The sequence below is a fragment of the Panthera tigris genome, chromosome C2, assembly GCF_018350195.1.
Source record: "Panthera tigris isolate Pti1 chromosome C2, P.tigris_Pti1_mat1.1, whole genome shotgun sequence".
NCBI lineage: Eukaryota > Metazoa > Chordata > Mammalia > Carnivora > Felidae > Panthera > Panthera tigris.
Window position 1 is genome coordinate 116,676,071 of NC_056668.1, and position 27,239 is coordinate 116,703,309.

At 40.9% G+C, this 27,239-nt stretch overlaps 1 protein-coding gene and 1 long non-coding RNA gene across 3 annotated transcripts in view; one reads left to right on the forward strand and one right to left on the reverse strand.

Moving 5' to 3' along the window:
- Positions 1–5,792: 5,792 nt before the first annotated feature.
- Positions 5,793–27,239, forward strand: part of PLOD2 (procollagen-lysine,2-oxoglutarate 5-dioxygenase 2) — a 100,313-nt gene continuing 78,866 nt past the window's right edge. Inside the window, exon 1 of one of the 2 annotated variants that reach the window (XM_042956434.1) lies at positions 5,793–6,075. In XM_042956434.1, the coding sequence (XP_042812368.1) occupies positions 5,955–6,075 (121 nt within the window). In that variant the 5' untranslated portion in view covers positions 5,793–5,954. The remainder of the gene's footprint in view (positions 6,076–27,239) is intronic. The other variant, XM_042956431.1, reaches the window with a different exon arrangement.
- On the reverse strand, positions 12,502–16,403 carry LOC122230550. The gene is made up of 3 exons (XR_006207534.1): positions 16,307–16,403; positions 14,636–14,805; positions 12,502–12,583 (listed from the first exon to the last, which is right to left on the reverse strand). It is a non-coding gene; the product is annotated as an uncharacterized LOC122230550 (long non-coding RNA).

Here is a 27,239-nt window from a genome sequence, read left to right on the forward strand (position 1 = left end):
TCTTACTTTAATCTGGCTGAGTTTAGCTTTATGTCTGACATCATTTTGCTAGGTATGAGGGTTTCACAATTCATATGGGGGAGATTCTATACAGTCATGCTCAGATGCCTAAATCATATAATGAAAGTTAAAAAAGTGGCTGGAAGTGCTGAATGAGAACTAGAATTTATAAAGGGCTCCTATCTTTTCCTGAGGATAAAAAAGAAACCAGAGAAGTAAAAAACTTCAGAAAATAATCCACACACATTTCCCCTGTGATAGATCAATATTTTTGCTCAGCGAAGAAAATATTTTGCTTACCATATGTTAAGCATATGTTTATTTTTCTCATACGGGTTTTGCTTGGATCTCCAACTCTTGAAAAGTCACCTTGGAAATCATTCCCCTCAAACTGCAGCTTAAAGAATTTAAAAAGACAATGGCTGGGGCCCACAGAGTATGCTACGAGCCTCTCATTTGTAGAAGGTACTTTAGCTTGGTGGCAACTTGCTCCCCCTAAATTTGGAAAGGTCACCCCCTGACATCTGCAGAAGAGGCTGATTTAGACTAAAGACTTAACAGCATGAAAGTTCTGCTTCACTGTGTCCTTCGTTCCCTCATCTCTGGTTTATATCTTGCAATCATTGTGGTTTCTGCTCCCATCTAAGGTTTTGATCTTAAACTCATGGCCACAGTGCTAAAAGCACTCACTTTTCCCCAGGCTTTCTTCTATTCCCCAGGTCTCTCTTCTGTATAATTTGTGCTATTTTTCTGACTTTATCAGTCAACTTTGCTGACTCCTTCACTTCCTCTCAAAGTGTATGTCTTCTCCAAGTTTCAGCTCTTGGCTATCTGGTTGTTTTTCCTTCTCATCGATTTCATTTAATCTGTCCCTCCCCCTCCACCCCAAAGGCTATTTCATGTGTTCCCAAAGTTTAACTTCTCATTCATTTAATGAATACTTGTTGAATAAATATCCTTGTCTCCTTTTTTCCCTCTTACATGTACATTGAAACCATCAAATTTTGTTGGCTCTACATTCAAAGTCTATGTAGAAACTGACTTGCTTTTATTGCTACCAACCAGGCTGAAAGCACCATTATCTTCTGGACCACTGCATTAACCTCCAAACTGGTCTCCAGGCTTTGCAATTCATTTTCCCCACTCATGCCGCTTGGTCTAACCACGCATCTAGATTCTGTGATCCTTCTCAAACCCTTCACCAGACCATGTCACTGCTATGTGTACAACAATCCAAATGATGCGATCTCTCTCTTTTTTCCCTTGTGGTGAGAACACTTAACCTGAGATCGACCCTCTTAACAGACTTTTAAACGTAGAGGAGATTATTGTTATCTACGGATGCAGTGTTGTACAGCAGATCTCTAGAACTTATCGGTCCTATACAACTAACATGTTACAGCCATTGATTAGCAGCTCCCCTTTTCCCCTCCCCCAGCCCCTGGCAACCACCATTCTATTCTTTGCTTCCATGAGTTTGACTATTTTAGATGTAAGTGGCTTATCTCACTTGGCTTAGGACCAAAGATGTTACCAGGCTCTATGACTTCACGCCGCCCCCATATCTGCTTACCTTTGCCCTCGTTGTTTCCTCTCAGGCTACATCTCCTACTAGTCTCATCCACAGTCACTGAACTCCTGCTCATTGCTATCTTGCCTTCTTTTACCACTCCGGATATGTTCTAGCCTCAGAATCTTTAAGCTTCCTGTCTCTTCTTCCCAGGACACAGTTTCCCCATGCAGCACAATCACCTCTTTTCCTCATCACTTTTGGATCTTTGCTCAAGCATCATGTTCTCCGTGAGGACTTCCTAGGACCTCCTATACAAAAATTCAGCATACCCTCCCCTCCTTGGTCCTTCCTAGTTACCTTTCCTGATATATTTTCTCTCTACCACTTATCACCATGATATATATTTATCTCTTTCTTTTTTTAAATGTTTATTTATTTTTGAGAGACAGAGAGAAAGAGAGAGAGAGAGAGAGAGAGAGAGAGAGAGGCAGAGAGAGAGACAGACGGAGAGACAGAACCTGAAACAGGCTCCGGTCTCTGAGCTGTCCGCACAGAGTCCAAAGCAGGGCTCGAACTCTGAATGGCAAGATCATGACCTGAGCTGAAGTTGGACGCTTTACTGACTGAAACACCCAGGCGCCCTTATTATCTCTTTCTTTATGTAAGAGTAAATGGATACGGATGTTTGTTTTTTCATGGGTATATGTGTTTTACCAGCATCTAGAACAGTGTCTACACATAGTAAGTATACAGTCAATGTTTTTTGAATGACTAAACGAATGAATGAATACATACTATTATGAGCCAGTTACTTAATATGCAATGATGAAGAATTGGATCCTGCCCTCAATAAACAAACTGTCAGATAAAAAACTGTCCAAAATGAGAGAGGTTTGTTTAAGGAGTTAGAAAGCCTGGAACAGGGGTACCTGACCCAGCCTGAGGTAGGATGAGGCACCAAAGTTGGGCTTCCTATAGGAGGTAGCCCCTGAGCCTGACAAAAGTTAGCCTAATGAAAGGAGGAGGGAAGGTTTGGAGACGAGCTTATTAGACGGAGGGACGACATGAACGGAGACATGGTGGCTGAGTAGATGCTGTTAGTGCTCCTCTCATTTTTCCTCAAAGCTTTTTACTATTTCTGAATATGCCAACCTGACTTACGGCCAAGAGCTGCATCATTACTGGGAGCCTGCTATGCCTACAGCATAGCCAGGCTGGGAATGCCTCAGAATTAACAAGTTTCCCTCAGTCCTTAATGACTAATGAGTGTTAGGGTACATATACCCCAGTTCTCTCCCCCTTGGCCAGGTTATTTTGGAAGGGTAAGTACATCAATTCTGTTGGATTGAACTCCAGTCACTCACTGTTGTAGATTTAATAATGCACCCATTATGGACTAAATTCCCTTTCCTCTGCCAGTTCATCCTCAGCTACCTCTTTCCTTTGAAACTCCCAACAAACTGTTGATCCTTGAATCATGGCTCAGGGTTGGCCTCTGGAAAAAGCCAGATGAATACAGTGATTTTTACCCAAACTCTAGTGAATAAAAATGACAAAGTCTTTGGTATGCTTTGGGAGATAATAAAGCAAACCATATTGGTTGTGTATAGGGTATGGGGGGAGAGGTGATTAGGTTTGATAGTAACGGAATGTGAATTCTATGTTAAGGGATTTGGATTGTTTCCAAATTCCTTATGAAATCTCTGAGTTTGGGGATAAAGTAATCAAAAGGATATCTGAGTATGATGAAACTACCTGTGATAGATACAGTGGTATTGTACCGGGGCGGGGGGGGGGGGGTGTACAGGATGGGTGACCAGTTAGGAAACCGTTCAGGCAGCACAGTTAGGATATATTCAGGAGTGCGTTGGTGAGGTGGCAGTGAGAATGGAAAGGAATAGACGGAGTGAAAATGTCCAAGGGAAAAAATGACAGGCTTTGGAATCTAGTTGTGTGTGTTACGGGGGTGGAAGGAGAGAAGTAGAAAATGTCTGAGGCTATGTGAGTTAGAGAGGAAAAGTATCATTAACAGAGATGAGGCAGCCGTGAGTGGGATCTGGATTTGATGAGTTAAAGACATTTGGGGTTTGTGCCAGTGGAATGTCCAAGCAGAAACGTTCAGCAGACAGCTGGAAATATAAGAAGGCAGGAAGGATTTGGTTTCAGAACTGGGGCTCTTTCAGACAGCGATAAATGTGCCTGGCTATCTGAAAATCCCCAAGAAACACTGGCTTTATACAAGCCTTCTAGCCCTGACCTTGTGACTCTCAATAGAGGAGAAACGTCGTAACCTGCAGTCATCGGTGGACTTTGCAATTGAAATACACACACACTTGTGAGGTGGAGACGCTGTTTAAGTGTGCACGGGAGCGAAAGCTAGGCTTTTGTGGCAGGGCAAAAAGCTAGGCTCTAAGCGGGTGAATTCTTGAAGATATGGAACAACCAGGGAAGCAAGGAGTCCAGTTCACAAAGTTTGGCAGAGTTCAGGTGCAGTAGCCAGGTTTTGGAATTCTGGAGACTGAGATTTGGCCCAAAGACCAGCCATTCCCTTGAGTCCTCAGATTCAGAGGACTGATGTTGTTTGTTTTCTGCCTGGTTTTATGGAGTGGCGCTGGCCACACAATGAGGGATGTTATTAAGGAATCCATCCCTGAGCTTTTTCTTCTTCGGGCTGAATAAACCTTATTTCATTCTTCTCACAGGTCATACTTTCCATCTCTTTAATTATTTGTTACCCTTCTCGGAACTTTCTCCAATTTTCCTCTTAAAATGCTGAGACCAAACCTTCAAAACACAGTAACAACTGGCTTAGTTCTGGGCATAGGAAATGGTTTTCTAAAACGTCACACCCAGGCAACAGTTCTTTGCAGGTTTTTCCACCTGTTTTTAACGCGACCATTAAATTGACATGCGACTATATCTATATAGAGGTGACTCATCGATATATCTTGAAAATTTGATCATAATGGGATATCTTTTTCAATCATTTTGTTTTAAGTTTATTTATTTATTTTGAGAGAGACAAAGGCAGTATGAGTGGGGGAGGGATAGAGAGAGAGGGAGAAAGAATCCCAAGCAGGCTCCCTGCTGTCAGCACAGAGCCCAAGAGGGGCTCGGACCACGAACCCTGAGATCACGACCAGAGCAGCAACCAAGAGTCCACTGCTTAACCCTCTGAGCCACCCAGGCGCCCCAATCATTTTGTTTTAACTTCAAAGGCTCAGAGTTGGGAGAAGGTGTTGGCTCCAATCTTTTTTTTTTTTTTTTTCATTTTAGGAAAAGAATGGTAAAAGATTACAGAATACTGCCGTATTACCAGTCTGATTCTTTTTCTCCCGTAGGATAGCTCACTCATATCATGAAATATATGGAGCACAACTGTTACGCCCGTGCTTTCGCCCTGCTCATCCCAACAGCTTGAACACCGGGCTAGCTAAAATGTGACGAGACGGAGTACACAGAAAGTGAATTTGCTTACACGTGAGTCAAAACTGGAAGCAGGGGAGGACGCGCCAGGGACCTGAGAGATGGCTCGGACGACTCTGGGAGTAATTTTCCATGTGCACTGAAGGAAGATCTTGTAAGGCACAGCCTCAGGTTACACACGCTGGACTGCCATTCCGCAGGATTTACAAGCCATTACTGGAGAGCTCTCCTGGCCCAGGCGGGAGGAGGAAGAAATGTTCGCCGGACCATAAAAAAAAAACTTTAGGTTACAGAGTAAAAGAAAAACAGGGCCCTCCTTCCGCAGAGGGAAGAAGCTCGCCCCCCTGAGGGTAGGGGTGGAGGGTGGGGGCGCTCGGTTTCCAGGACTCAGAGTCTGGCGAGGTTGCTGAGGGTTCGCAGCCGCTTCTGATTAGAGGGTGTCTGACACCCACTTGGGAGAACTCGGGCAAACTCGCACCCTCGGAGGCTCCCGGGAAGCTTCTGGTGCTGAGGCAGCAGAGAAGAGAGCGCCGCCCGCGCGCCGGCCTCCCCGCGGCTCCTCCCCACTCTCCCAGGCCCCCACTCCCAAACTTAAGCACACGCTCCCTGTTCCAGCCAGAGCCCTGCGTGAGTCTCTACACGTAGCCGCAGACAGCTCCTTAAATAGGTCGGAGTTGAGCAAACAATCCCAGACGTGGGGCCCGGGAAGGCGAGCGGAGGCGACCGCACCGGCGCGGCGGGTCAGCCGGCGGCCAATAGCCGGGGTGCGGCCCGCCCTGTCGCCTCCCCCTCGGGGAGCCTATAAGTTGCCCGCGACGCCGGGGGGCGCCCGCTCCTCCGCGCCGGCCTGGTCTCGGCCGCCCTCCCGCCGCTCCGCCGCGCGCACTTGGCCCGTCGCCTCCCGACCGCAATCGTCGGCCCCGGGCGGACCGGGGTCCCCGCGCTCTCGCGAGAAGTGCGCCGCTGCAGGGCAGTGGGGGCGCCGGGGCCGGCGCCGGCCCTCGAGAGGCCGAAGATGGGGTGCTGCGCCGGGAAGCCGCAGCTGCTGCTGCTGCTGCTGCTGCTGGCGCTCGTCTTGCAGCTCTGGAGTCCCTGCGTGGGTGCAGACCCGGAGAGGCCTTCCAGCATCCCCACAGGTGAGCCCTCCCGCGGTTTGCCCGTGTCCCGGGAGGCTCGGCCGGCGGGGGTGGGGGTGGGGGCAGTTCATTCATCCACTGGCCCCTCGTGCGGGGCTGGCCAGGTGAGTAGGTGGGGGGGGGGCGTCCCTCCCCAGGACTGCAGAGGTGAGTAGGTGGGAGCCTGCCCTTCGCCAGGACCACCGAGGTGAGTGATCGTCCTTCCTCCTCGGGACGGCTGAGGTCTTCCCCAGAAGGGCGCTAGGGCGGCGCTGGTCCCCGGGAAAGCACCCGCCCTCGCGGGTTCTCGGAGTTCTCCGTAACCTGGGAGCGCACGAAGTTTTCCTTCAGCACCAGTTGGGGTTTCCTTTTCGTCTTGCAGGTCACGGGGCACCAACACCTTTCGGGCAACTCTCCTTTTTCCTCCTGTCCTGGAATGGGCATGGTTTATTCGTGTTTGAAGAGGCAGTACTCCCTCTGTGACCTAAACACGGGGCTCAGTGTACTTTCTGATTGATGGTGACACATTCCTTCCAGCGCCCCAGGAAGCAGCCGGTAACACCTACCTCTTGCCAAAAACAACGCTCAAAACCTTGGCTGTTTTCTCTAAGGCGGACTGGCTACCCAGTACCTCCAGGCGGCAGCTTTCCTCCTTGGGGATTTGGAGGGGAAGCTGTGGACACACATCTCCCCTTAGCCACCCTTTGCCTAAGCCTGGTGCCATTTCTTGTTTTCAGAAGCTGGAACTGCGGCGAAGAGTGCAGTCAAGTTCGTGTAAAACAAAACTTCTTACATTTAGCGGCATTAAAGAGCCTCACCACATGTTTGTCCAAACACACTCTGGTGCCATTTGCTGCTCAGGAGATATCCTTGGAGTATTCCACTTTTGTGCTCTGGCTCTATGGTCAGCTCTCTGAAATTAGATCTTGCCTTTAAATGTCCTTGTGCTGTACTGTTTCTTTTTTTAAATTAGGATCATTTTGTCTTTTTTTTTTTTGTAAGCAAATAGGGCGTTTTTCTGCTTGAACTTTAAGCGGAAGGACAGAAATTTCTATTTCAGGTTTACAGTCAGAAAATGACATTTGATGTAGAACCCAGGTAGTCCATCTAAGCCATAGTTTTGTCTTTATCTTTACGTGTTTCAGAAGGCTTCAGTGGGCTGCATTGCCTATCTTTCTACATTCCTGCCAAACAGTACTTGCTTTGTGAGCTTGAGAAACTTCAGCATTTAGATGGAGTTTTGTCAGTTACATGATGCTTTTCTTTCTCCTAGATGAATGTGTTTGGTTCACAATGCATTTCTGAAACCTGTGCGGTTCTTTTAAATTTGAACTAAGTTTTTTTCATAACTTTAACATTTCCTTCTAGTAAAACACCTAGAAAATAGACAAGTAAATGCCTCCAGCAAACTTGGAAATAGGGACATTAAAAAAAAAAATCCCTAGAAAAAATGACTTTCTTTGTTGAAACACCCAAGGAAACCTTACCGGGAAATAAAATAACCTCGAAGGGCTTTTCTTCCTTTAGAGGGACCTCTTCAGGCTTTGTATATTTTAGTTCACTGCATTATGAACACCGTCTCCCCCCAACCCCCCCTTTTTAATAGAAGGTATCTCTGTACCTTCCTTTAGGCTTACAGTCAAAGTCATCTTGCTTTCCCACTCTGGCTTTTAAGTTTCATGGACCTGGACAGTAAAAATTTAATGGATTGTAGCATAAGAGGGAATTGTAGATACGAATGTTTTCCTCAGAAAGTGACCACATAAAACCCACTGCTGAAATCTGAGTTCTGGTCGATCTTGGTGGGTAGGCATGGGGAATTCAGTTAGCGCCTACATGCAGGAAGATATTAATTCGTAATACGTGGAGGCAGCAGAAGCCAGTTTGAACTTTTGTGTAGGTAAATGTGATTAGCTGATAAACATAGACAGTACACTGCTTGATAATACGGCCAGAGTCATGGACTATGTTTCATTTTCTCCCTTAAAATATTACAGCTGAGAATAGCTAAATTGGAAACTTCCTTATCTATCTAAGCATCAAGTGAACCTTAGAACTCGAACTTGTCTGGCTTACTAGGAGGTCTTTATAAGAAAAGTGCTTAGCATTTTTCTCCAACTGTATTTGTCACCATGTCCCAGTTAGCCATGAAGAAATGGATTATACCAGGCTTTCTTGGCCCAGTTGAAATTTTGAGCCAGATCATTATTTATTGAAAAGGGCCGTCCTGCACATTGTTCTATGTTTAGTAACATCCTTGGCCCCCACCCACTAGATACCAAAAGCACCCTCCTCCAAGTGTGAGAATGGAAGATGTCTCAAAATGTAAAAGGATCAAATGTCTCCTGAGGGGAAAAATTGCCCAAGGTTAAAAACACCTGGATTAGAAAAATCTATGCGTATCGGAGGCAGTGTGGCATTATGGTGTTACTGGAATGTTAATAGCAACTCCTTTTTGAAAGCAAATGTTTATAGTGATTTTCCGTTTTTCCACTGTAGTAAGGAATGTGCTATTTGAATCACATTAATCAAGTTTTGGAATCTAGTTTTTCTTAGCTCTGTTTGATGCTGTGCGTTGACCAGAGTTGAGAACATTGTTTTTAGTTATACCTACTGAGAGTTCGCTTGTGTACTGTGTTCGTTCCTTTTTGGTTACCACTTTGCTTTTAGCATGGAAAGAATCTAAGTAAGATTTTGGTTAATAACACTTATTTTCTCCTAGAATTATTTATAGGGATTTTACCATAAAATTTTATCCCTGTGGGAGCTTTTGAGGCAAAACTCTCCTAATGAGTCTCCACAAATCAGATTAAAACCCTCATTTATCTTTCCTATAGTTTTCTGCCTTCCAGATGAGAGAAGGAGACGTGTGGATGTATTTCCACCAAGTATTTACAACCAGGTCTCCAGGCCAGGATCAAACTTTTTGTGTGTTTTCTGAGGTACCTTGACTATTCCCTGATCTAAATTGGGCAGAAACCAAGTTTTGGGCAAAAATGAAGGAAATGGTTTCAGATGTTTATGTCAAGACCAGTACTTTTCAACCATGTTCATTTATAAACTCTTTAATTTACTCTGGCGCATTCAGAGAGGAAAGCAAAGGTTTGTCCGATCTGCTGATGCAAACTGGCAATTTGGGGGGTGGAGAAGGGAAGACCAAGGTCCTGGAGAAACCTCTGGAAGGGGGGGTGCAGAGAGAGAGAGAGAGAGAGAGAGAAACCTCTGGAAGGGGGAGACAGAGAGAGAGAGACAGAGAGAGGCTTGTCCTTCTGCACATTTTCTGTGTCCTAGGCTCCAGCTGCACGGAACAACTCATCATGCGTAAAAAGACTGTGCCTTTTATTTCGTAATATAAAAAGGGACATAGAAAACACCTCTGGAGAATGTGAGGATAGTAAATGAAAGTTAAATTAAAATACCCCTTTCTTCCCATCACACCAACTTAGACATTTTAAGAATAAACTCTGATCATAACAACTCTTTTGACGATCGGAACCTGCAAACTACTGGTTGAAGTGCATCATCCTTGGAGGACAGTTGAGTAACGTCTAGTGGAATTGATAATTCACATACCTGGCAGGTCTGCATGTACAGTACTCTCAAATTTCTGTGTCTGTCTGTTCTCTTTGAAATTCTATTCATTGGTAAGTCTAGCTGCTCGGAGATCCTTCCCCTTACTGTCTTTTGTTTGGCTCACTTTCTCACTTTTTAATGCAGTTGGTTTATATAAATAATACCTACTTTTATGATTGCTTTTTTTTTTAATGTTTATTTTTGAGACAGAGAGAAACAGAGCATGAGTGGGGAAGGGCAGAGAGAGAAGGAGACAGAGAATCCGAAGCAGGCTCCAGGCTCTGAGCTGTCAGCACAGAGCCTGACATGGGAGTCAAACCCACAAACTGTGAGATCATGACCTGAGCCGAAGTCGGATGCTTCACTGACTGAGCCACCCAGGCACCCCTGTATGATTGATTTTTATGTTTAACAAACTGTAAATTCTTTGAAGTGAGGGACTAAGTTATTCATTTTTGTGCTCGTCACAGTATCTTCCCTGTTCTGTCACCAAAGTTCTCAATGTGTATTTGTTGAGTTTCTGGCCCACTTGTAGAATTTTGAAAAGTAGTATGCAGTCAGTGAGATTGCTAGCTGCTCATTTCCCTAGGATTTTGACTGAATTCACCAACCTCCCTTTCTCTACCTGGGGACCCATACACTAACATGATGTAGCAATTTATCAATGAAATATCTGACAAGGCCTTGTTTCTGAAATGTGGTTGGCAACTCTTCTCCATGGGCTATATCTTTCTGCTCTACTTACCTTACTTAGTGTAAAGTCACACCTTCAGGACTACTTTCAGGTGATTGGATATCATGATTTTTCAAAAAAAACCTTATGGATGGTGAAGTGGAGACTTGAAATGGTTATATAACTTGCAGAAAATCACATAGCTGGAAAGCTACACGGGAGGAACTTGTGTCCTTTCTCCAGGCCGTGCTCCGTGTCTTTCCTGACCTCCTTATTGTTCTGTTGGACTTTCGGGACCTGGGGGAAAGAAATAGAGACCAGGCATCAGAGACCTAAAGAAACGAAAGGAATGTTTTGCTAAAAGGGAAACACATATTCGTAGGTTTATGTAAATGGTGGGGGAAAGGAATTGGCATGGGCTGCGGGAAAACTGGGCCCTAGGCCAGGGTAGCAAACTATGGTTCTTGGTCCAAATCTGGTGGCACCATAGCTACCTGTTTTTGTATGGCTGGTGAGTTAACAATCGTGTTTGCCTTTTTAAATGATTGAAGAATACCAAGTGAAAAATAGGACATTGTGACATGTGAAAGTTATTTGAAATTCCGTAGTCAGGGTCCATAAAGTTTTATTGGCAGACAGCCACACTTATTTATTTATAAATGGTCTGGTGCCATAAGGCAGAGTTGAGTAGTTGCCACAGAGACCGTATGGCTTGCAAAGCACAGATTATTTACTATCTGGCCTTGTATAGAAAAACTTTGCAGATCCTTGTCTTAGGAGATGACATTCCCGTTTAAGCTGTGGCTCAAACAGATCTGCTCTCTTGGAATGAGCCAGATTCTGGACAGTAGCAGCTGATTCTGGGCATTTGAAAGGGCTGTTTTTCATTTTAGACTTTCCAGTGATTTCTGTGGTGTCTTTAATATAGTTTTAGGGCTTCTCTGTTATTTCTTTTTAAACATGGCATTGATGCTAACTAGACATGTACTTTGTTATAGTGTACTTATGATCAGAAAGGAATAAAACACTAATGGCTGATTGGAAAGGAGATGCATCTTCTTCAGAGCTAGTGGGTGTTCTAGTATTTTGGTCTAGAAACTTGGTTACGAATTTGTGGCTCAGTTCCTGGGAGGAAATGATTCGCACATTTATCAATGAGTACTTTCATTTTTCTTCAACAATTGCTATGAATTAGACTGAACCGAGAAATTGGTGGCCTTTAAAGTGACAAATATTTTTCTTTGACACTTTACTAGCTTGCGTTTGCAGTGGTGTGCTTGCCTCACTAAATTAAACTTAAAAACCATCGAGAGTATATTAGCCAAGATATACTTATCCTGAGTAGTAGAATTATAGACTGTGTTGTAATTTGTTATCATTGTACTATTTACTACCTTAAGGCCTACAGTGTTACAGCCTGTGTTTGGAAATGATGTTACTGAGGATGGTCTAGCAGTACAGAATTTATTACTTTTCTATTAACTATGTCACAGGAATGCCCCTTCAAACACTATTGTTTATAATCAAAAAATAACTTTCAATATCTCCCGCTCAGGATAACTTTATTTTAAAACACAATTCAAAGAGTGGACATGTGTTATTTTTATACACAGAGGAATGGTTTCCATTACATGTTTTCTTTTGCACGTTAGAGGAGGGAAATTGATTTCTGTTAATAATTTTACTTAATTTTAAGTATAAATGCTTTTATTAAAAAACCTAATTCAGGCTAGTGTATTTATTTGCTTGGTTACTGAATTGACTCAAGTATTTTTCAGAGCTTAAATTGTATTAGTAGCATACTGTAGCAGTTTTGGGAAAATAGCAATCTTTTTTTATTCCTATTGAAATTTGTTTATATCTTCTCTCTTAAATTTATATCTTAAAAGAGATGTGACTGAGGAAGAAGCTTAATTTGTTAGTGTGGAAATATACTTCATTTACTATTTCTATTCTATAAGGAATTTGTTTTAAACTGTAGTTTGTATAGGTTTAGAATTAAATTTTGTCTAACATGGGAAAGACTTTAAACCAAGAATGAGTAGTAGACAGACAGTCTTTGCTTTCCTTTTTAAGATCAACAGTGATATCTTTTCTTTTACCGTTCTTTCAAATTTTATTCTTCCTACAAGGGAGTATCAGTTTCTATGCAAGTTTCTGAATGATGGGAGCACTCCATTATTAAGATGGAATGGCAGGGTCTGCTACATCTGAGTATCTTCTCCTTTTAGGCTGAAGGTTCATATTTCTGGAGAATGACTGGGTTTCTGGTCAAAGTCTTCACTAGAAAGGTAAAAAAAAAAAACCCACCACATGTCAATTTTAATACAGTTGAAAGAACATGCAAAATTATATTCTCTACATTTACTCTATAGTAAGTATACAAATATACTATGTGAAACTTCTAATACAAGTAAGAGTTTTGGTGAACATGCAATTAAAATGAGACTAAATGGGGGGATGGTCAGGAAAAGTGTTTCTAACAAATGTGGTTAAGTTAGTAAAATAGGTCAGAGTTAGAATTAAATCTCATTTGTTATATTGATCATTATGTTGATTTTAATAATTGCTTTCATTGTTTGTGGGTGCATAAGACATCCCAGTGTGTATTACATTTACCGGTCCTCTGTTCATTTTCTTTAGGATTACAGTCTCAAGCTTTTAGAAGGAATTCTCTTATTTATTTCTAGTTACTGCTAATGTTTTTTATTTTTATTTTTATTTTTTAATTTTTTTTTTAACGTTTATTTATTTTTGAGACAGAGAGAGACAGAGCATGAACGGGGGAGGGTCACAGAGAGAGGGAGACACAGAATCTGAAACAGGCTCCAGGCTCTGAGCTGTCAGCACAGAGCCCGACACGGGGCTCGAACCCACGGACCGTGAGATCATGACCTGAGCCGAAGTCGGACGCTTAACCGACCGAGCCACCCAGGCGCCCCTGCTAATGTTTTTTAAAGTTCCTTCCAAAGAGAAAGAGAGAGGGTTTTCCTCTGATTTAAATGCTAATGTGGTTCTGCTCCTCTGTGCTGTGGACATTACAAGGTAAACATTCTTATGGCATGAAGGAACTTTCAAACACATACAATTTATTTTTTATTAAAAAAATGTTTTTTAATGTTTATTTTTGAGAGGAGAGAGAGAGAGCCTGAGCCTGAGCAGGGGAGGGGGAGAGAGAGGGAAGCACAGAATCTAAAGCAGACTCCAGGCTCTGAGCTGTCAGCACAGAGCCCGACGTGGGGCTCAAACTCACAAACCATCAGATCATGACCTGAGCTGAAGTCAGACGCTTAACCCACTAAGCCACACAGGTGCCCGAAGCACATGCAATTTTTATCTCTCTCCCTACCATCCCCAGTCAGTCCCAGACACTCAAGTACACTAAGTTGATTATACATCATGCCACACAGCTTCACCCTCCTGCAGGCACAGCAGGAAGTGGAAGAGGTATGTGGAATCCCAGCAGTCTTAGGTTCTTCATTCTGGGCATTGTTCAGGAAAAACTCCAGAAGCTATACTCCTTAATTCCCGTGGCCACAAAGTCTCAGGACAGAGCCACTGTCCTATTAGCAAGGCTCTGACATTGACTCGTCTGTTTCACTGGTTTGAAGCCTTATGGGGCTTAGGGTGCTGATTACTTACAGTTACTACATACACATAGGGCTAAGAAGGGAGCCAGTTACTTTTAGGTATTTTAATTCTCCAACTAGTTCTTTAAACATTTACTCCTTTTCTTCCTGGTTCTATCAGTATGATAAACACCAGCAGCCATTTCAACATCTCAAAAACAAAAAATCAGCAAATACAGAATTTAAATCATTTCTTAAAAAAAACACACACACAAAAAAAACCTGGCAAACAGTTTGCAGGCAGACTAAAATGACCTCCCTAATTCAATCACCTAGGGAAGTCTCACAGAGCTGTTATGCAGGAAGCAAACTGGTCCTTTGATGGGATTTTCCAGTCATGCCCAAGCCAGCAATGAGGCCCCTTGTCTTCAGAGCCCCCCCCCCCCCCTTCTTCTGCTCAAGCCATGTTAGGTCTTTCCTGGCCTCCAGCTGGCACCACAACTGTGACCAGAGTGCTCTGCTTGTCCAGACCATCTAAAATTCTTGTCAGCCACATCTAGAGAAGGACAATTCTCCTTTTCTTCTTAGTTTAGTTTAAACAAGGTTGGAATTTTTTAAACAGTGACTTTACTAGGTAACCAAAGGCAAAACAAAACAAAACTCCGAACTGGAAAACCACCAAAGCAAAGAAATGAACGGACTTACAAAGTAGAGACTCAGAGTTCTTACTACACTCTGACTTAAGTATAGTTAGAGACCTGCATACCTGGCATTTTTTGGGCAGTTTCTAGGTTCTGGGTCTTGCTCAGCTTTTCTTTCTCCATTCTTCAATCCCATTTCTACTTTTTCTCACCATGTTCTTTTATACATACAGCTCTTTCTTCTCCAGGGTTGGAGTCCATAAAGTCCACAGACTTTATATTTCCAAAAGTGTTGCTAGGTTGTGAAATAATAAGAAATATATATTTTGGTCTCTGCCCCTGGTTCCTGCTAATATTTGGTCTTTGATCCTGGTTCCTGACACAGAGCTTCTAAAACCCTTGTAATTTTTGAGTGATAGAAGTATCTGTCATAGAACTACTAAATCCCTTAGAATTCCCTAGGTGGTAAGAATGTCTTTTGTTCTAATGAGGTGACTCTTGATGGGCTCTTGAATGGGAGCTCTTCACCAGAAAAATCAAGCCATGATTAGAAGCTTGAAGCTTTCAGCCCTGACCTTTGTCTTCTGAAGAGGGAGAGGGTTTAGAAAACAAGTTACTAATTGGTTATACCTACATGGTGAAGCATCTATAACAATCCCTAAGGTATGGAGTTTGGAGAGCTTCTGGGTTGGTGATTACATCTATATGGAGGGAGGTGGTGCAACCCAACTCTTTGGGGACACATGGGATCCTTTCATACCTCACCCTATGTATCTCTTCATATGACTCTTCACTTGCATCTTCTAAAATATCCTTTGTAATGAATTTGCAATAGTAAGTAAGTTGTTTTCCTGAGTTCTGTGGGCTGTTCTAGCAAATGATCAAACCCGAGGAGGAGCTCTTAGTAACTTCTTATTTGTAGTCAAGTCAGACAGAAGCTGTGGGTTACCTGGGGACCTGCTACTTGTGATTGGCATCTGAAGTGGGAACAGTCTTATGGGAATGAGCCCTTAACTTTTAGGATCTGTGCTAATTCTGGTTGAATTGAATTGAACAACAGGATACTCATTTGGTTTGGGAAAATTGGCCAGTGTGGGGAAAAAGTCCACACATCTGGTGTCAGAAGTACTGTGTGTAGTACGAGAAGAGAAACATTCCTGCATTTCCCTAGACATAAGTACACTAGGTATTTTTATAGTTTCATGGGTCATATCAGCATAACCCTAGGCTTTGGCCAGTCTATTTTCTTTTGTAAGGAAGAGTTTTAATGCATTTTTGCCTATAACTCTTTTGGTATCGCTTTAATTCTTGGTTTTGAGTACCAGTTTACAGTAGCTTTTATGAGTCTACATACTTTAATAAATCTATTTTATTTAATTAATTTAACTTTAAAAATTCTCCCAGAATACATTTTTTCTAGAGGTAACTAACCTATTGTAACTTCTTAGATACAAACGTATGCTAGAAATAATTCCCATTGTGTAATATTACGAAGCGTGACTGTTAATATTTCAAAATTTAATTCGAGTATTTATTCATTGTCTAGTCTGTGTTCTGTGTTGCCTTATGGGAAGGAGAAATAGAAAAACAAAACGAGACAAACAAAAAAAACACACCAGACTCAGTCCCTGTTCCATACTGAAATTCTGAGATTCTTACAGGAGAAATGATGCATATGTAAAACTGAACAAATCAAAGAAGCACTTACGGTGAAGCAGCCTGGCCTGTGGGGAATAGCACTGACATCTGGGTATCAGGAAACCTTGATCTAAGTTCTAACCCCTCCATTCACCAACCTTGAGCCAATTATCTTGCTTCTCCAGACTTCCTTTGTAATGTATGTTCTTTATAGCTCCGTTATTTGATGTCTCTTGAATTGTGTCAGGAAGTGGAGTGGAGACAAAGGCTGCAGGAACCAGAAAACAGATCTGAAGAAACTTACTCTCAATACATCCCTTATGCCAAAGGAAGCATAGACACAAAGTTGCTTTGTATGTTAATATTCTAGTTCTCTCAGGAGCTGGAGTTGGACAGACCTTGATACTGCTTTTTTCCCTAATTAACTTTTGATTTAGAGGTAAGAAAATAAGCCCAAGAATAACTAGAATTAAATTTACATTTAAAAATATTCGAAGCGTTTTTATGTGAGAGGAGAAACTAGGCTAGTGTTTGATATGAAGGTGTTTTCTGTCTTCTGAGAGAAATCATGTACTCTTCAGTACATTTAAATACTGGAAGCTGTTTTGAAAAATGGCTTTATATTCCTCTGCTTCAGTCTTGACTGTTTAAGTCCTACTGGTTAATAAAAATGATGCTGGTAACTCTCTAAAATTAAAAAGAAGCGATTGTAAAAAATTGGAGGCCCTCTTCCAAATTGTTCCCGAAACAGTCATCAAATCACCTAATTTTTAGATTCACTAAATACCTTTAAAATATGATTGCATTCAGTAAACTGGAAACATGGTAAATAAAAAGAAAATCAGTTTATAGGGTAAAAGTATTTGTGTGTGTGTGTGTATGTCTCTGTGTCTGCATGTGTCTCTAGCCATGGAGATTAGTTAAGCCTTAAGAATGGATTATAAAGCTGGAATGCCTTTTGATCTGGACTTTTCTGTGGTATATTGCTCAATCACTGTCACAGTACCATTTATTCTACGTGTGTTTGCGCCTCTGGAATGGAGTATACCTTGTGAGTGGTAGTGTCTTAGACCCAGTCTTTTCAGGAGATGGTGCCCTATGCTTTTTCTCTTTTCTTGGCTTTTACTGTTACTGTTTGCAGAGATTTTATGTAAATTGAAGGAAGCAGTTCAGATAAAACAATTGGAGGGGGAAAAGGGTGGCTTAATTTTGAAAATATTTACAGTTGTTACTTTTTCATGTGCAACATTACCAAAAATCACAGAACCATTTAGCCTGGATGTTGTTTTTGGAGATTAACTGTGGTTTATTGAATAAGAAAGTAAGCATTAGCAGATGTTTTTTCCTATAGAGTAGGTAAGGTTAAAGAAAGATCTCCTTTAAAAACTGATAAACTAACCTTTGTATTATTATTTAACACAAAGCGATTGGGATTTTCACGTCCCATAAGCATAAGGTTTTCTCGTAGGGTATAAAATCCTAAGCAGCCAAGCCCCTCTTCTCCATAGCAAGTCACGGAATGGCCTCGATGGCAGTGGTACGAGCAGCACCATTGTGGGCTACTATTTATGGATGAGTGGATAGGGAAAATTTTTCAGGTTGAGGGTAAAAGATAAACTAAGAAGCTTACTTTATACCAAACATGCATACCTAAGAAATGACTACAATTCATAGTTAACATCTTTTCTGTAACTGGATGCAAGATGTGAATTTTTCTTAACACATGTCAGAATAGCCCACACTTGAATTAGTTTCAAGCATATTTGAATTGTAGAAAACTCTTTTGAAAATGAGTCCTATTCAGTGTGAAGAGGTGGTGGGAGGTAGAAGGTAAGTGGAGAAGGTGAAACTGCTTGCAGGCATGCTAGAAAATGATAACATACGTGATTCGAATGTGTTCTGACAATTAATTGAAAAAACTGAACTAGAAGCCACTGCCCCAATGCTGGCAAAAGGGAACTTTGCTTATGTAAAATTGGATGTGCACTGAACAAATTTGGTTTGAGTATTTTCCTACTTAGGGATTTGTTTATCTGGATTATGCTAATTGATGGCATAGCATTCCTATTATTCACAATAAATTGTATATCCCAGCCATTCTTGCCATGCATGACTCCCAGCCTGCAGTCCTGTGTACCCGGACATGCGCACCGAGACAGTGTGCAGTACTGGGCTTGTTTTTCACTTGGTTGCCTTGGGCATCAGTAGAGGTTCAGAAACATAGACACTGTGACTCTGAAGACCACATGGCAGAAGAGGGTGCTTCACGTCTCTTAGTATTTCTCATAAACTATGGTAGAAGCCTGTTGTGCCTTGAATTATCTGGAAAGCTATATTGGTCCCACTTTCATCTTGGATATTTTACTAAGAATTTGAGGACGATACTCCTTTGCATTTCAAACGTTAAGCAATACAGAAGAGAATGTTTGCTTTCTACATAGAGCCAAAGAGGGTTCACCATACAGCAAGGAGGTTGGACACCTCTAACTATGAATTAACTAAAGTATGTATGAGCTCGCCTGGCTTACTGGGTTACAGTCAGATGCTAATAAGCTGCTTACATGCTAATTAGGAAAAGATGCCCTGTGGCCTGAGACAGTGTAGGGTAATGGTTAAGGGGAGAGGGTTTTGGAATCAGACAGCCTGAATTTAAATCTCCTCTCTTTTCTCTTTTTTGCTGGTTATCCTTGGAATAAGTTACTTAACCTCTCTGAATCCTCTTTTCTTTATAAAGGTGATTGTCTCCTAAAGTTGATTTGAGGATTAAATGTTATAATGCCAGTAAAAGGCTTAGCACAGGGTCTGCAAACAGAAAATGCTCAGGAAGTGCTACTAACTAATGTTATTATTTTACACAGTATAATTCTGATTAACATTATCCTAAAGTAGAACCTAGAATGTATAGAATTAATTCTTGTATTCTGATTGGCAATGGGAAAAAATTATAGGCTCTCAATAGATTCTAGAGAATAAGTTTTAACAAGTTAAGATATAAAGACAACTTTTTTTTTTCCCCAGGGGAACCCCAAGGAAATAAATAATAAATTTAGTGGCACAGTCTCTTTGGTGATGTTCCTTATTTACTCAAATTCAAATCTTTGAAGTCACTTTTTCTCATTCCTCTGATTTATTCTTGATATTGAAATGTGTTGAGTTTCACTCATTATTTTCTCTCTGTTTTTTTTTTCTTGGTTTCATTTATAATGGAAAGCGTATCTGTGTATAATATGTAATTATCTCAAAAAGATAAAACTTTTTTGAGATAATCATAATACTGTTATCACACTCAATAGTAATTCCTTCGCGTCATCTAATGCTTATTCAAGATCAATTTTGCACCTTTCTCAAAATTGTCTTTAAAAAAAAATCTTGGGGCACCTGGGTGGCTCAGTTGGTTAAGCATCTGACTTTGGCTCAGGTCATGATCTCATGGTTCATGAGCTTGAGCCCTCTGTTGGGCTCTGTGCCAACAGCTCAGAGCCTGGAACTGCTTCAAGATTCTGTGTCTCCCTATCTCTCTGCCCCTCCTCCGCTCACATTCAGTCTCTCACTCAAAAATAAACATTACAAAAAAAAAATCTGTGCTTTTACAGTTGGTTTGATCAGGGTCCATTAATTTCTCCTGCTAAACACTCTCCAAGCTATCACCAACTTAGTCCAGGCTGCAGATCTTGGGCAGCTTGAGGGTTAAATCCACCCTGCTTGCTGTCTCCCAGAAAACTTGAACTAAGTCCTATATTTTTAAAATCAGGAAATTTTACCTGAAGTCCAGGATTTATTTCTCTTGAAGGGAGGTGGGGAAGGAAGACCTGGAAGGCTGGATTTGCCTTCCCACGTGGCAACAACAGCTGGCTGATGCTGAGGGTTCTCTGCCTGTGGCTGGTGCTTGTGCCCCTGTGTTCACCACAGCTGGCACCTGGCCTCTTCACTAATATGTGTTTGCAGCTCCTGCTCTGGGCACACATCACAGGATGAAATAGTTATAATTGCTTCTTAAGTTATCACGCCTGTCTCATCTTTCCATAGTCCTCTTTCTCGAGTCCGGTGGCTCGTAACCAGGAGTGATTTTGCCCCCGGCCCAGGGGATACTTGGTAATGTGTGGAGACATGTTTTGACTGTCATGAGTGGTGGGTGCTCCTGACATCCTGTGGGTGGAGGCCAGGGATGCTGCTGAAACATCCTGCGATGCACAGCACATTCCCCCACAAGAAGGGATTACCTGGCTCCAAATGTTTCCAATTTCAAATTTCACTGCCCTGTTCAGAAGCTTCCTGTGCCTTCCCTATTTTCACAAGTGTGAAATACTTCCCAGTTTTCACTCTGTATTCATACTGGACTTCTCAGTGTCCACCCAAAATATTATACTTTTGCCTTTCTTAAGTCCTATCTCTTTTTTCAGTTCCTTTTCTCTGTCACAATCCCTCTTGTCCTTTTTAAGACCTCCATCTTTCCCATTCATGAAGCTGTCTTTGATGACACCTTATCACAGTATTCTCCAAAAATCATTTTATTAGAACTGGAGACTTTTTTTTTCTGGAGACTTTTTAAAAGATGACCTATTTTAACATTTTCCCTTACTACCGTCCCTGCTTCTCTAATCCAAGAAACTGAATCTAGAGATATTAAGTGATATATCCAAGGCATCTCCTGGTTCTTTGCCTCCCCCCACCCCCATGCTAATACATGTTACTTAATTAGGTATTTAATATGTTATTCTAAATCTTTTCATATGAATTAACTTCAAATTCTCAGCTGGATTTACCTGCAGGAGGACATTGACAGTATCTCTTATTTTGGGTACCATGTCTATGAATTGCTATGCCTGTCAACTGCAAGCCTCTGGAAGTTTCTTTGCCCAGGAGCCCTACAGAAGGGTAGTCTGGTAACCCATGGCTCACCTCAGTCACAACTAATGAGAAAAATGGGTAACTATGTCTGTCAGAGTTCCATTCAGGAAAGAGAAGCCATTTTAGATATCTGGAGCAGAAGGGGATTTAACAAAAGTAAGTATGGACTTACAATTACAGGAAAGGCTGGAAGAGCAGGCTTTAGGCTGACCCTTCAGCCTTGACTCCTAGAATAGCAGAGCAGCTGACCAAAGTAGGACGTTACCTACCTCAATTACAAATGGGTGGTAGATGGGAGTATGCTGCCGTAAATATAATTCAGAGATCAGGAAGTTGTCTCCATTGACTCCTTATTCACACGAAACTGGTAACTAGACTCTGGAAAGCAGAATTCAACTACTGCCTCTGCAGTATGTCTGTCTGTGTGTCTGTCTTCCTCCCTCTCTCCTGTTCTCCCTTTCTCTCTAGCTGTATAAAATGGAAGACTGGAACACTGGTGTAGAGTAACTCCACATCTTTTTGACCATGCTTACCAACGGAAACAGACAGAAATCGTGGGGAGAAGACCACTTGTCTTCCACATCTCATAGAACTGAATCTGGATGATGGGGCATAATTTTCATCTAGAAGTTTAGCTCCGAAGGAGTTGGAGACATATGGCTTTAACATTTATTTTTTTATGACTTTTTTTCAGTAATCGTTCTTGAAGCTTGACAAATCATTCAGTATTTTCAGAATTTTATGGCTTTTTGGCAGTAGGGATGCAAGTATGGGGTCAGCATTACATGAAACATATGGTCTACTTACACGAAAGTCTGTCATAAAGTTCTAAGATTTTTGAATGCTTTTTCAACTTTTAAGAACCAACTGCTGAGGAAAGTCATGGGAAAAAGGAAATAAAACTATAAAATAGAGGCAGCTAAGTAGTAGGAATTTATCTCTTCTTATCCTTTTTTTTTTTTTTTTTTTTTTGACCCTTTTTGTAGTGGATCGTAACCTACATGGAGAACAGTATAGGGCAACTTATCTCTAATTACAGTTTTATAGTGTTTGTTTGACTTTCGGCTGTTTGTTCATTTTCTTCTTTTCTGGTACTTTCATCTTACACAACACCCTATTAGATTTCAGTGAATACTTAGCTGACTAAAGTCACTTTTCTGAGATGAAACAACTGGGGCTTATTTAAGGCTTCTGGAATTTGAGAGGGTCAAGAGATAACGGAAAAAATTCTGGCTCATTTAGGAAGGAAGGATTTAATTTGACTCCACTTCTTAAGTCTTCATGAAAGCAAAAGTACAAGAGAAAACTTTGTGGATTACCATAACTATACTTCACAATTATAGACTTATTTTTAATGATTTTTATTTGAAAGTTTGGTTTTCATGTAATTTTTTTCTTTACTTTTATAGTTTCTTTGCTCATAGCAGAAACTATAAATAAGCTTGTGGCTGAAACTTCTGCTGAGCAAATCTACACGAGTATCTTGCATTATAATTAGAATGTTGGGCTTTCTCAAGATTATCTGGAGTTGAGACATACAAATATTTCATATTACTTGACTTCTCTAGGCTCTAAGCTCTTCCCTAACTACACATGGCACTTATTTATTATTAAATTACATCTGTTTTGCTTATTTTTGACAACTCCAGATGTTAAGTACATACATTTCAATGTTAAAATGAACAAACTAACAAAAGCTAGGTTGGATATGGATGGATTAGATTAATAAATAAATGCCAGTATAGGTTGAATATGCTACCATGGAAATTTTAGCGTTTGGGTTTTATGTGTGTATGTTTAAAATGATAAGTCTCAACATTTACAGATGTTTTTCATCTGTAAATCATTCTGAAGACTCCTAAGAAGTGACAAATCTTTTGAAGACATGGTGAAACAGCAGGAATCAGTAAGAATTACAACACAACAGACTTCATGAAGATGGTATAACCTCGCTGAAAAATTGTATTTTAGTTACAATGAAAATATCTGAATATAAATGAAAATGAAGGCATTTAAAAAGAATAAATTAAATTTGTCCATAATCCTACTATCATTAGTAAACAATGTAAAACATTTTGATAGTTTTTTCCCTTTTTTGGTTCACATTTCTTCATACATTTTCTTTACAAAATCAGGATACATATATTGACAAGCATAAAGAGATAGTTTTATATTCTACCATATTCATGAAACACTACACTGTAAGTATTTTCTCATGGCTTTAAATACTGTTGAAGTTATGATTTTTAAGTAACATTTTGATATGTGAGAGAATGCTGTAATTTCTTTAAAATTTTTTTAAGTTTTATTTATCTATTTTGAGAGAGACAGAGATAGCATGAGTGGGGAAGGGACAGAGAGAGAGGGAGAGAGAGAATCCCAAGCAGGCTCCACGCTGCCTGCACAGAGCCCGATGTGGGGCCCAAACCCACGAAACTGCGAGATCATGACGTGAGCTGAAATCAAGAGTCAGATGCTTAACCAACTGAGCCACCCAGGTGCCCCAATAATGCTATAATTTCTATAACCATTTTATTATTGGATATATGGTTTCTTTTTCTACTTTTTATTAATGGAAATAATATTATAGGGATATTCTTGAAAATGAGTTTTGGTTTCCTATTTTTAGAAGATAGGTCCAAGAAACAAAGTGCTGAAATCAAAGGAAATGAACTCTTTGAACTCCTGTTGCATATTATCGAGTTGCTTCTTACAGGTTATATGGTTTGTCATCTTCACCGGCAGGGTACCAACTGGTCTGTTGCATGGAATTCTCAGCTGCACGACTTTTAAAAGAATTTCTTCTAGTTTTTATGGGAAATCGAGTTTGATTCTCCAATTTATAGTGATTTATTTCTTAACTTGCCAAAATGAAAGCATTTGTTTGCCCCTGCGATTTCTTGTGTGAGTTGCATGTTCCTATCAACGAAGTATGCATTCTAGTGGAGTGAGAAAGGAACAATAAATAGACCTATCAGGGAGATACAAGTACTACAAAGAAAAATAAAATGGGATTAGGGGCAAGACTGTTGAGGTTGGCAGTGCTGTTTCAGGTAGTGTTTTCAGGGAGGACTTTTCATATTGGTTACATTTGCACAGACACAAAGGGAGGAATTGTCACTGGAAGAAGAGCATTATAGGCAGCCAGAGTCACAAGTGCCAATACCTTATAATGTGCTTGATGTATCTGTCCCCGGAACAGCAAGTTTTCCCATGTGCCTGCAGGAGGGGCAGGGAGGGCTAGTGGTGTTAGTGGTGGAAGAAGAGATCAGAGTGACAGGACCAGATCCCTTAGGGACTTGTAGACTATGACGAGGAATTTGGATTTTATTGAGAACAAGCCCCTTTGCTGTATGGCTATGTGGAGTACACTGATCCCTCAGCTGGTAGAGTTGTAGACTTGTTATTCAGGCATGGTGTCAGGAATAGGTTGAAGTGGGCAGGGATAAATGCAGGGAGATCCTTCTGGAGGCCATTTCAGTAGTCCAGGGAAGAGATGATGGTGCCCAGATTTAGGCCAGTCACAGATGGTGGTGTTGGTAAGGCTGAATTCTGCAGTGCTGATAGAATTCGCAGATAGATTGGGTGGGGAATGTGAGCAGAACAGAGGGGCTGAAGTTTTTCATGTTAAAAGTTTAAATTTGTCCCCAGGTTCAGGCATCTACTGGGAGTCTTGGAACTTATCCCCCACCAATAAGGGGCAACTACTGGATATGTAAATCAAACTGTCATGCTGTATACCTTAAACATACACAGTGATGTAGGTCAGTCATTTCTTAATAAAACTAGAAAAAAAGTTTAAGTTTGCCTGAATTTATGTTAGTAATATAGTCTAGGTGCCATGTATTTCTCACTTTTGTTTGCATGGATTGGAACTTCTTTAAGGAACTTTGGTAACTATTTTATATAGTTATTTGAATAATCACCGTGATTAAAATTTATAGTCTTTTTTTTTGTGTCTCTAAGGTTGCTCTCCAAACGTTTATTCAGTAAGGTGCTGGTACTGAAAAGCAGGCCTGCTACTACAGAAATTTTGCAAGGGAAGTCAGAGTGTTAAACTCTAGGAAGAAGTCCAAAACAGCTGCTGTGATTCACTGAACTGTTTTCACTAAGTTTGGGAGGGAGCATTCCACAAAAATGATCGTTCAAGTGCTGAAAAATTGCAGGGCAGCTTGAAGCAGATTTTTAAGTTTATAGAAATTGCCATATAACTAAAGCAAGGAAGATGGGAACAAATTTGGGGGCGGGGGGTGGGGGGTGGGTCTCTGGCTTCATGACTGTAAGATCAGTCAGTGCTCCTGCAGAGTCAGCTGTGGTTTGCACCAAGGCATCAGTGTGTTTGGTTTGACAAGAGATCGGAATGTGCTGATGGTTCCTTTCTCTTAGGGTTTGATGCAATATATTAATTAAAAAGCTTTATTTGAATTCATCTTTCAAGTGTTTGTTATTTATCATGCTTCATCTGTTTAAAAGCAAGCACCGGGAGATTTGTGTACTTGGGAAATACTTCCCTTTCCATTTAGTTCAGTGGGAAAATTAATTGTGTAGTATGAGAGGTTTGAATTTTGTAGCATTTTCACTGACCATCCTTTGCATAAAACATGCAGCTACCCTGTAGTTGGAAAAAGGCCCCCAGTGCTTCTGATATGTGCCACCGTTAGTTTTCAGAAGGAAATGGAGGGAGAAAAACTGGAAAACAGACACCAAAAATGAATAAGCAACGAGAGGAGAAAAAAAACAATGGAGACAAATATCTGGAGGGAATAGTTTGATACAGCTGGACAGTGAAGTTGGCACTAAACTTTTCTGCTAATTGAATCAAACAAGGAAACTTGTTGGATTACATAATTTTCCATTTACTGAAAAAAAGAAAATACCAAACACACATTGATTTAAGGTGACAAAAATGTGTTTAGAAAAAAATTAGTTTCTTTTAATGAAGGAAATTTAATAGTAGTAGATAGTAGTTCAGTTGTGGTTTATTTACAGTTACTTTCAAAGGGCTGTTTTCTTATTGTGTTAAATTGTAACTTGGTAATTGCTTTTCTGAGAGGAACATTTAGTAAACTATGCAGTAGGAGGACATTGTTACAAATCCTCTGTCTAGGGACAGAAATGAAGAAATCTAGAATAGCTGGCAAAGAGGGGGCCCCTGGGATTATATTCAATCTGACTCCCTATACACACGGCACATTTTTTCACCTGATTTCATCTTTTCTCCATGGCTCAGTTTTAGAGTGAATTCCTCTGAGTTCTTCCCTAACCCCCCAATTTAAAATCTCTCATCTCCTTCTTGCTTTGAATTCATTCTTAGCATTTACAGCAATATCCACTTGTACTTAGTTATTGAATTATTTGCTTACTGTCTCTCACCCCGCTCCCATCCCCACTCCCTATGATAGTGTAAAATCCATGAAGGCACTGACTGATTCTTCCAAGAATATTTACTGAGTGACTACTGGGTGTCAACTAGAAGTTAGGGATACAGCTCCTAAAGTTTACATTGTCCTAAAGTCTGGTGTTTGCTTGGATCTCTAACATTTAGCACATAGTGCCTAGTTCATAGAGAACCATCAATAACTGTTGGGAGAATGAAAACCATTGAGGATTATTTGCAGGGCTCAAAGGTGGAATGGAGTCCGTGAGGAATATAAACTTCTGCTGAGGCTGGGACTCTTTTCCCCTATCACAGGCTGAGATTTCCAATTGCCTCTGACTGTGTAGTCCTCCTTTGGTGCACAAGGGTTTCTCTCTGACCGCAGTGATCTACTTCTCTGAAAAGGCACATAAGAATAATCCAGAGATTCTGAATGATTAATTGGTCTGAGGTGGGTCTGGGGCATGAGGTTTTGTTTTTGTTTTTAAAGCTCTTTACGTTTTTGTATTATGCGTGCAGGGTCCAAAATTACTATCCCCAAGGAAGAAGAGTATGGAGGTGAGAGGATTTTCCTCTCTTCAAATACCGCTTGTTTTATTTTGGCAGCAGAGTTTTTAGGTAGGGTGTGTGCATGTATGATTGTGTGGGTTTTTTTTTTCTCCAGAAGGAGTTTTGAATTTGTTTCCATGCCATTCTGATAATTATCAGAACATCACAAATTTTCACCAAATACCGTGGAAGCCCGAGATATTTTTCACTGCCTCAGCCTGAGTATGTTTTAGGTCAGGATAACTTTTTTTTTCCATTACAAACTAGAACCTCCCTAATGTTAGATATTATTTTGTAAAACTGCATTTGATGAGTTT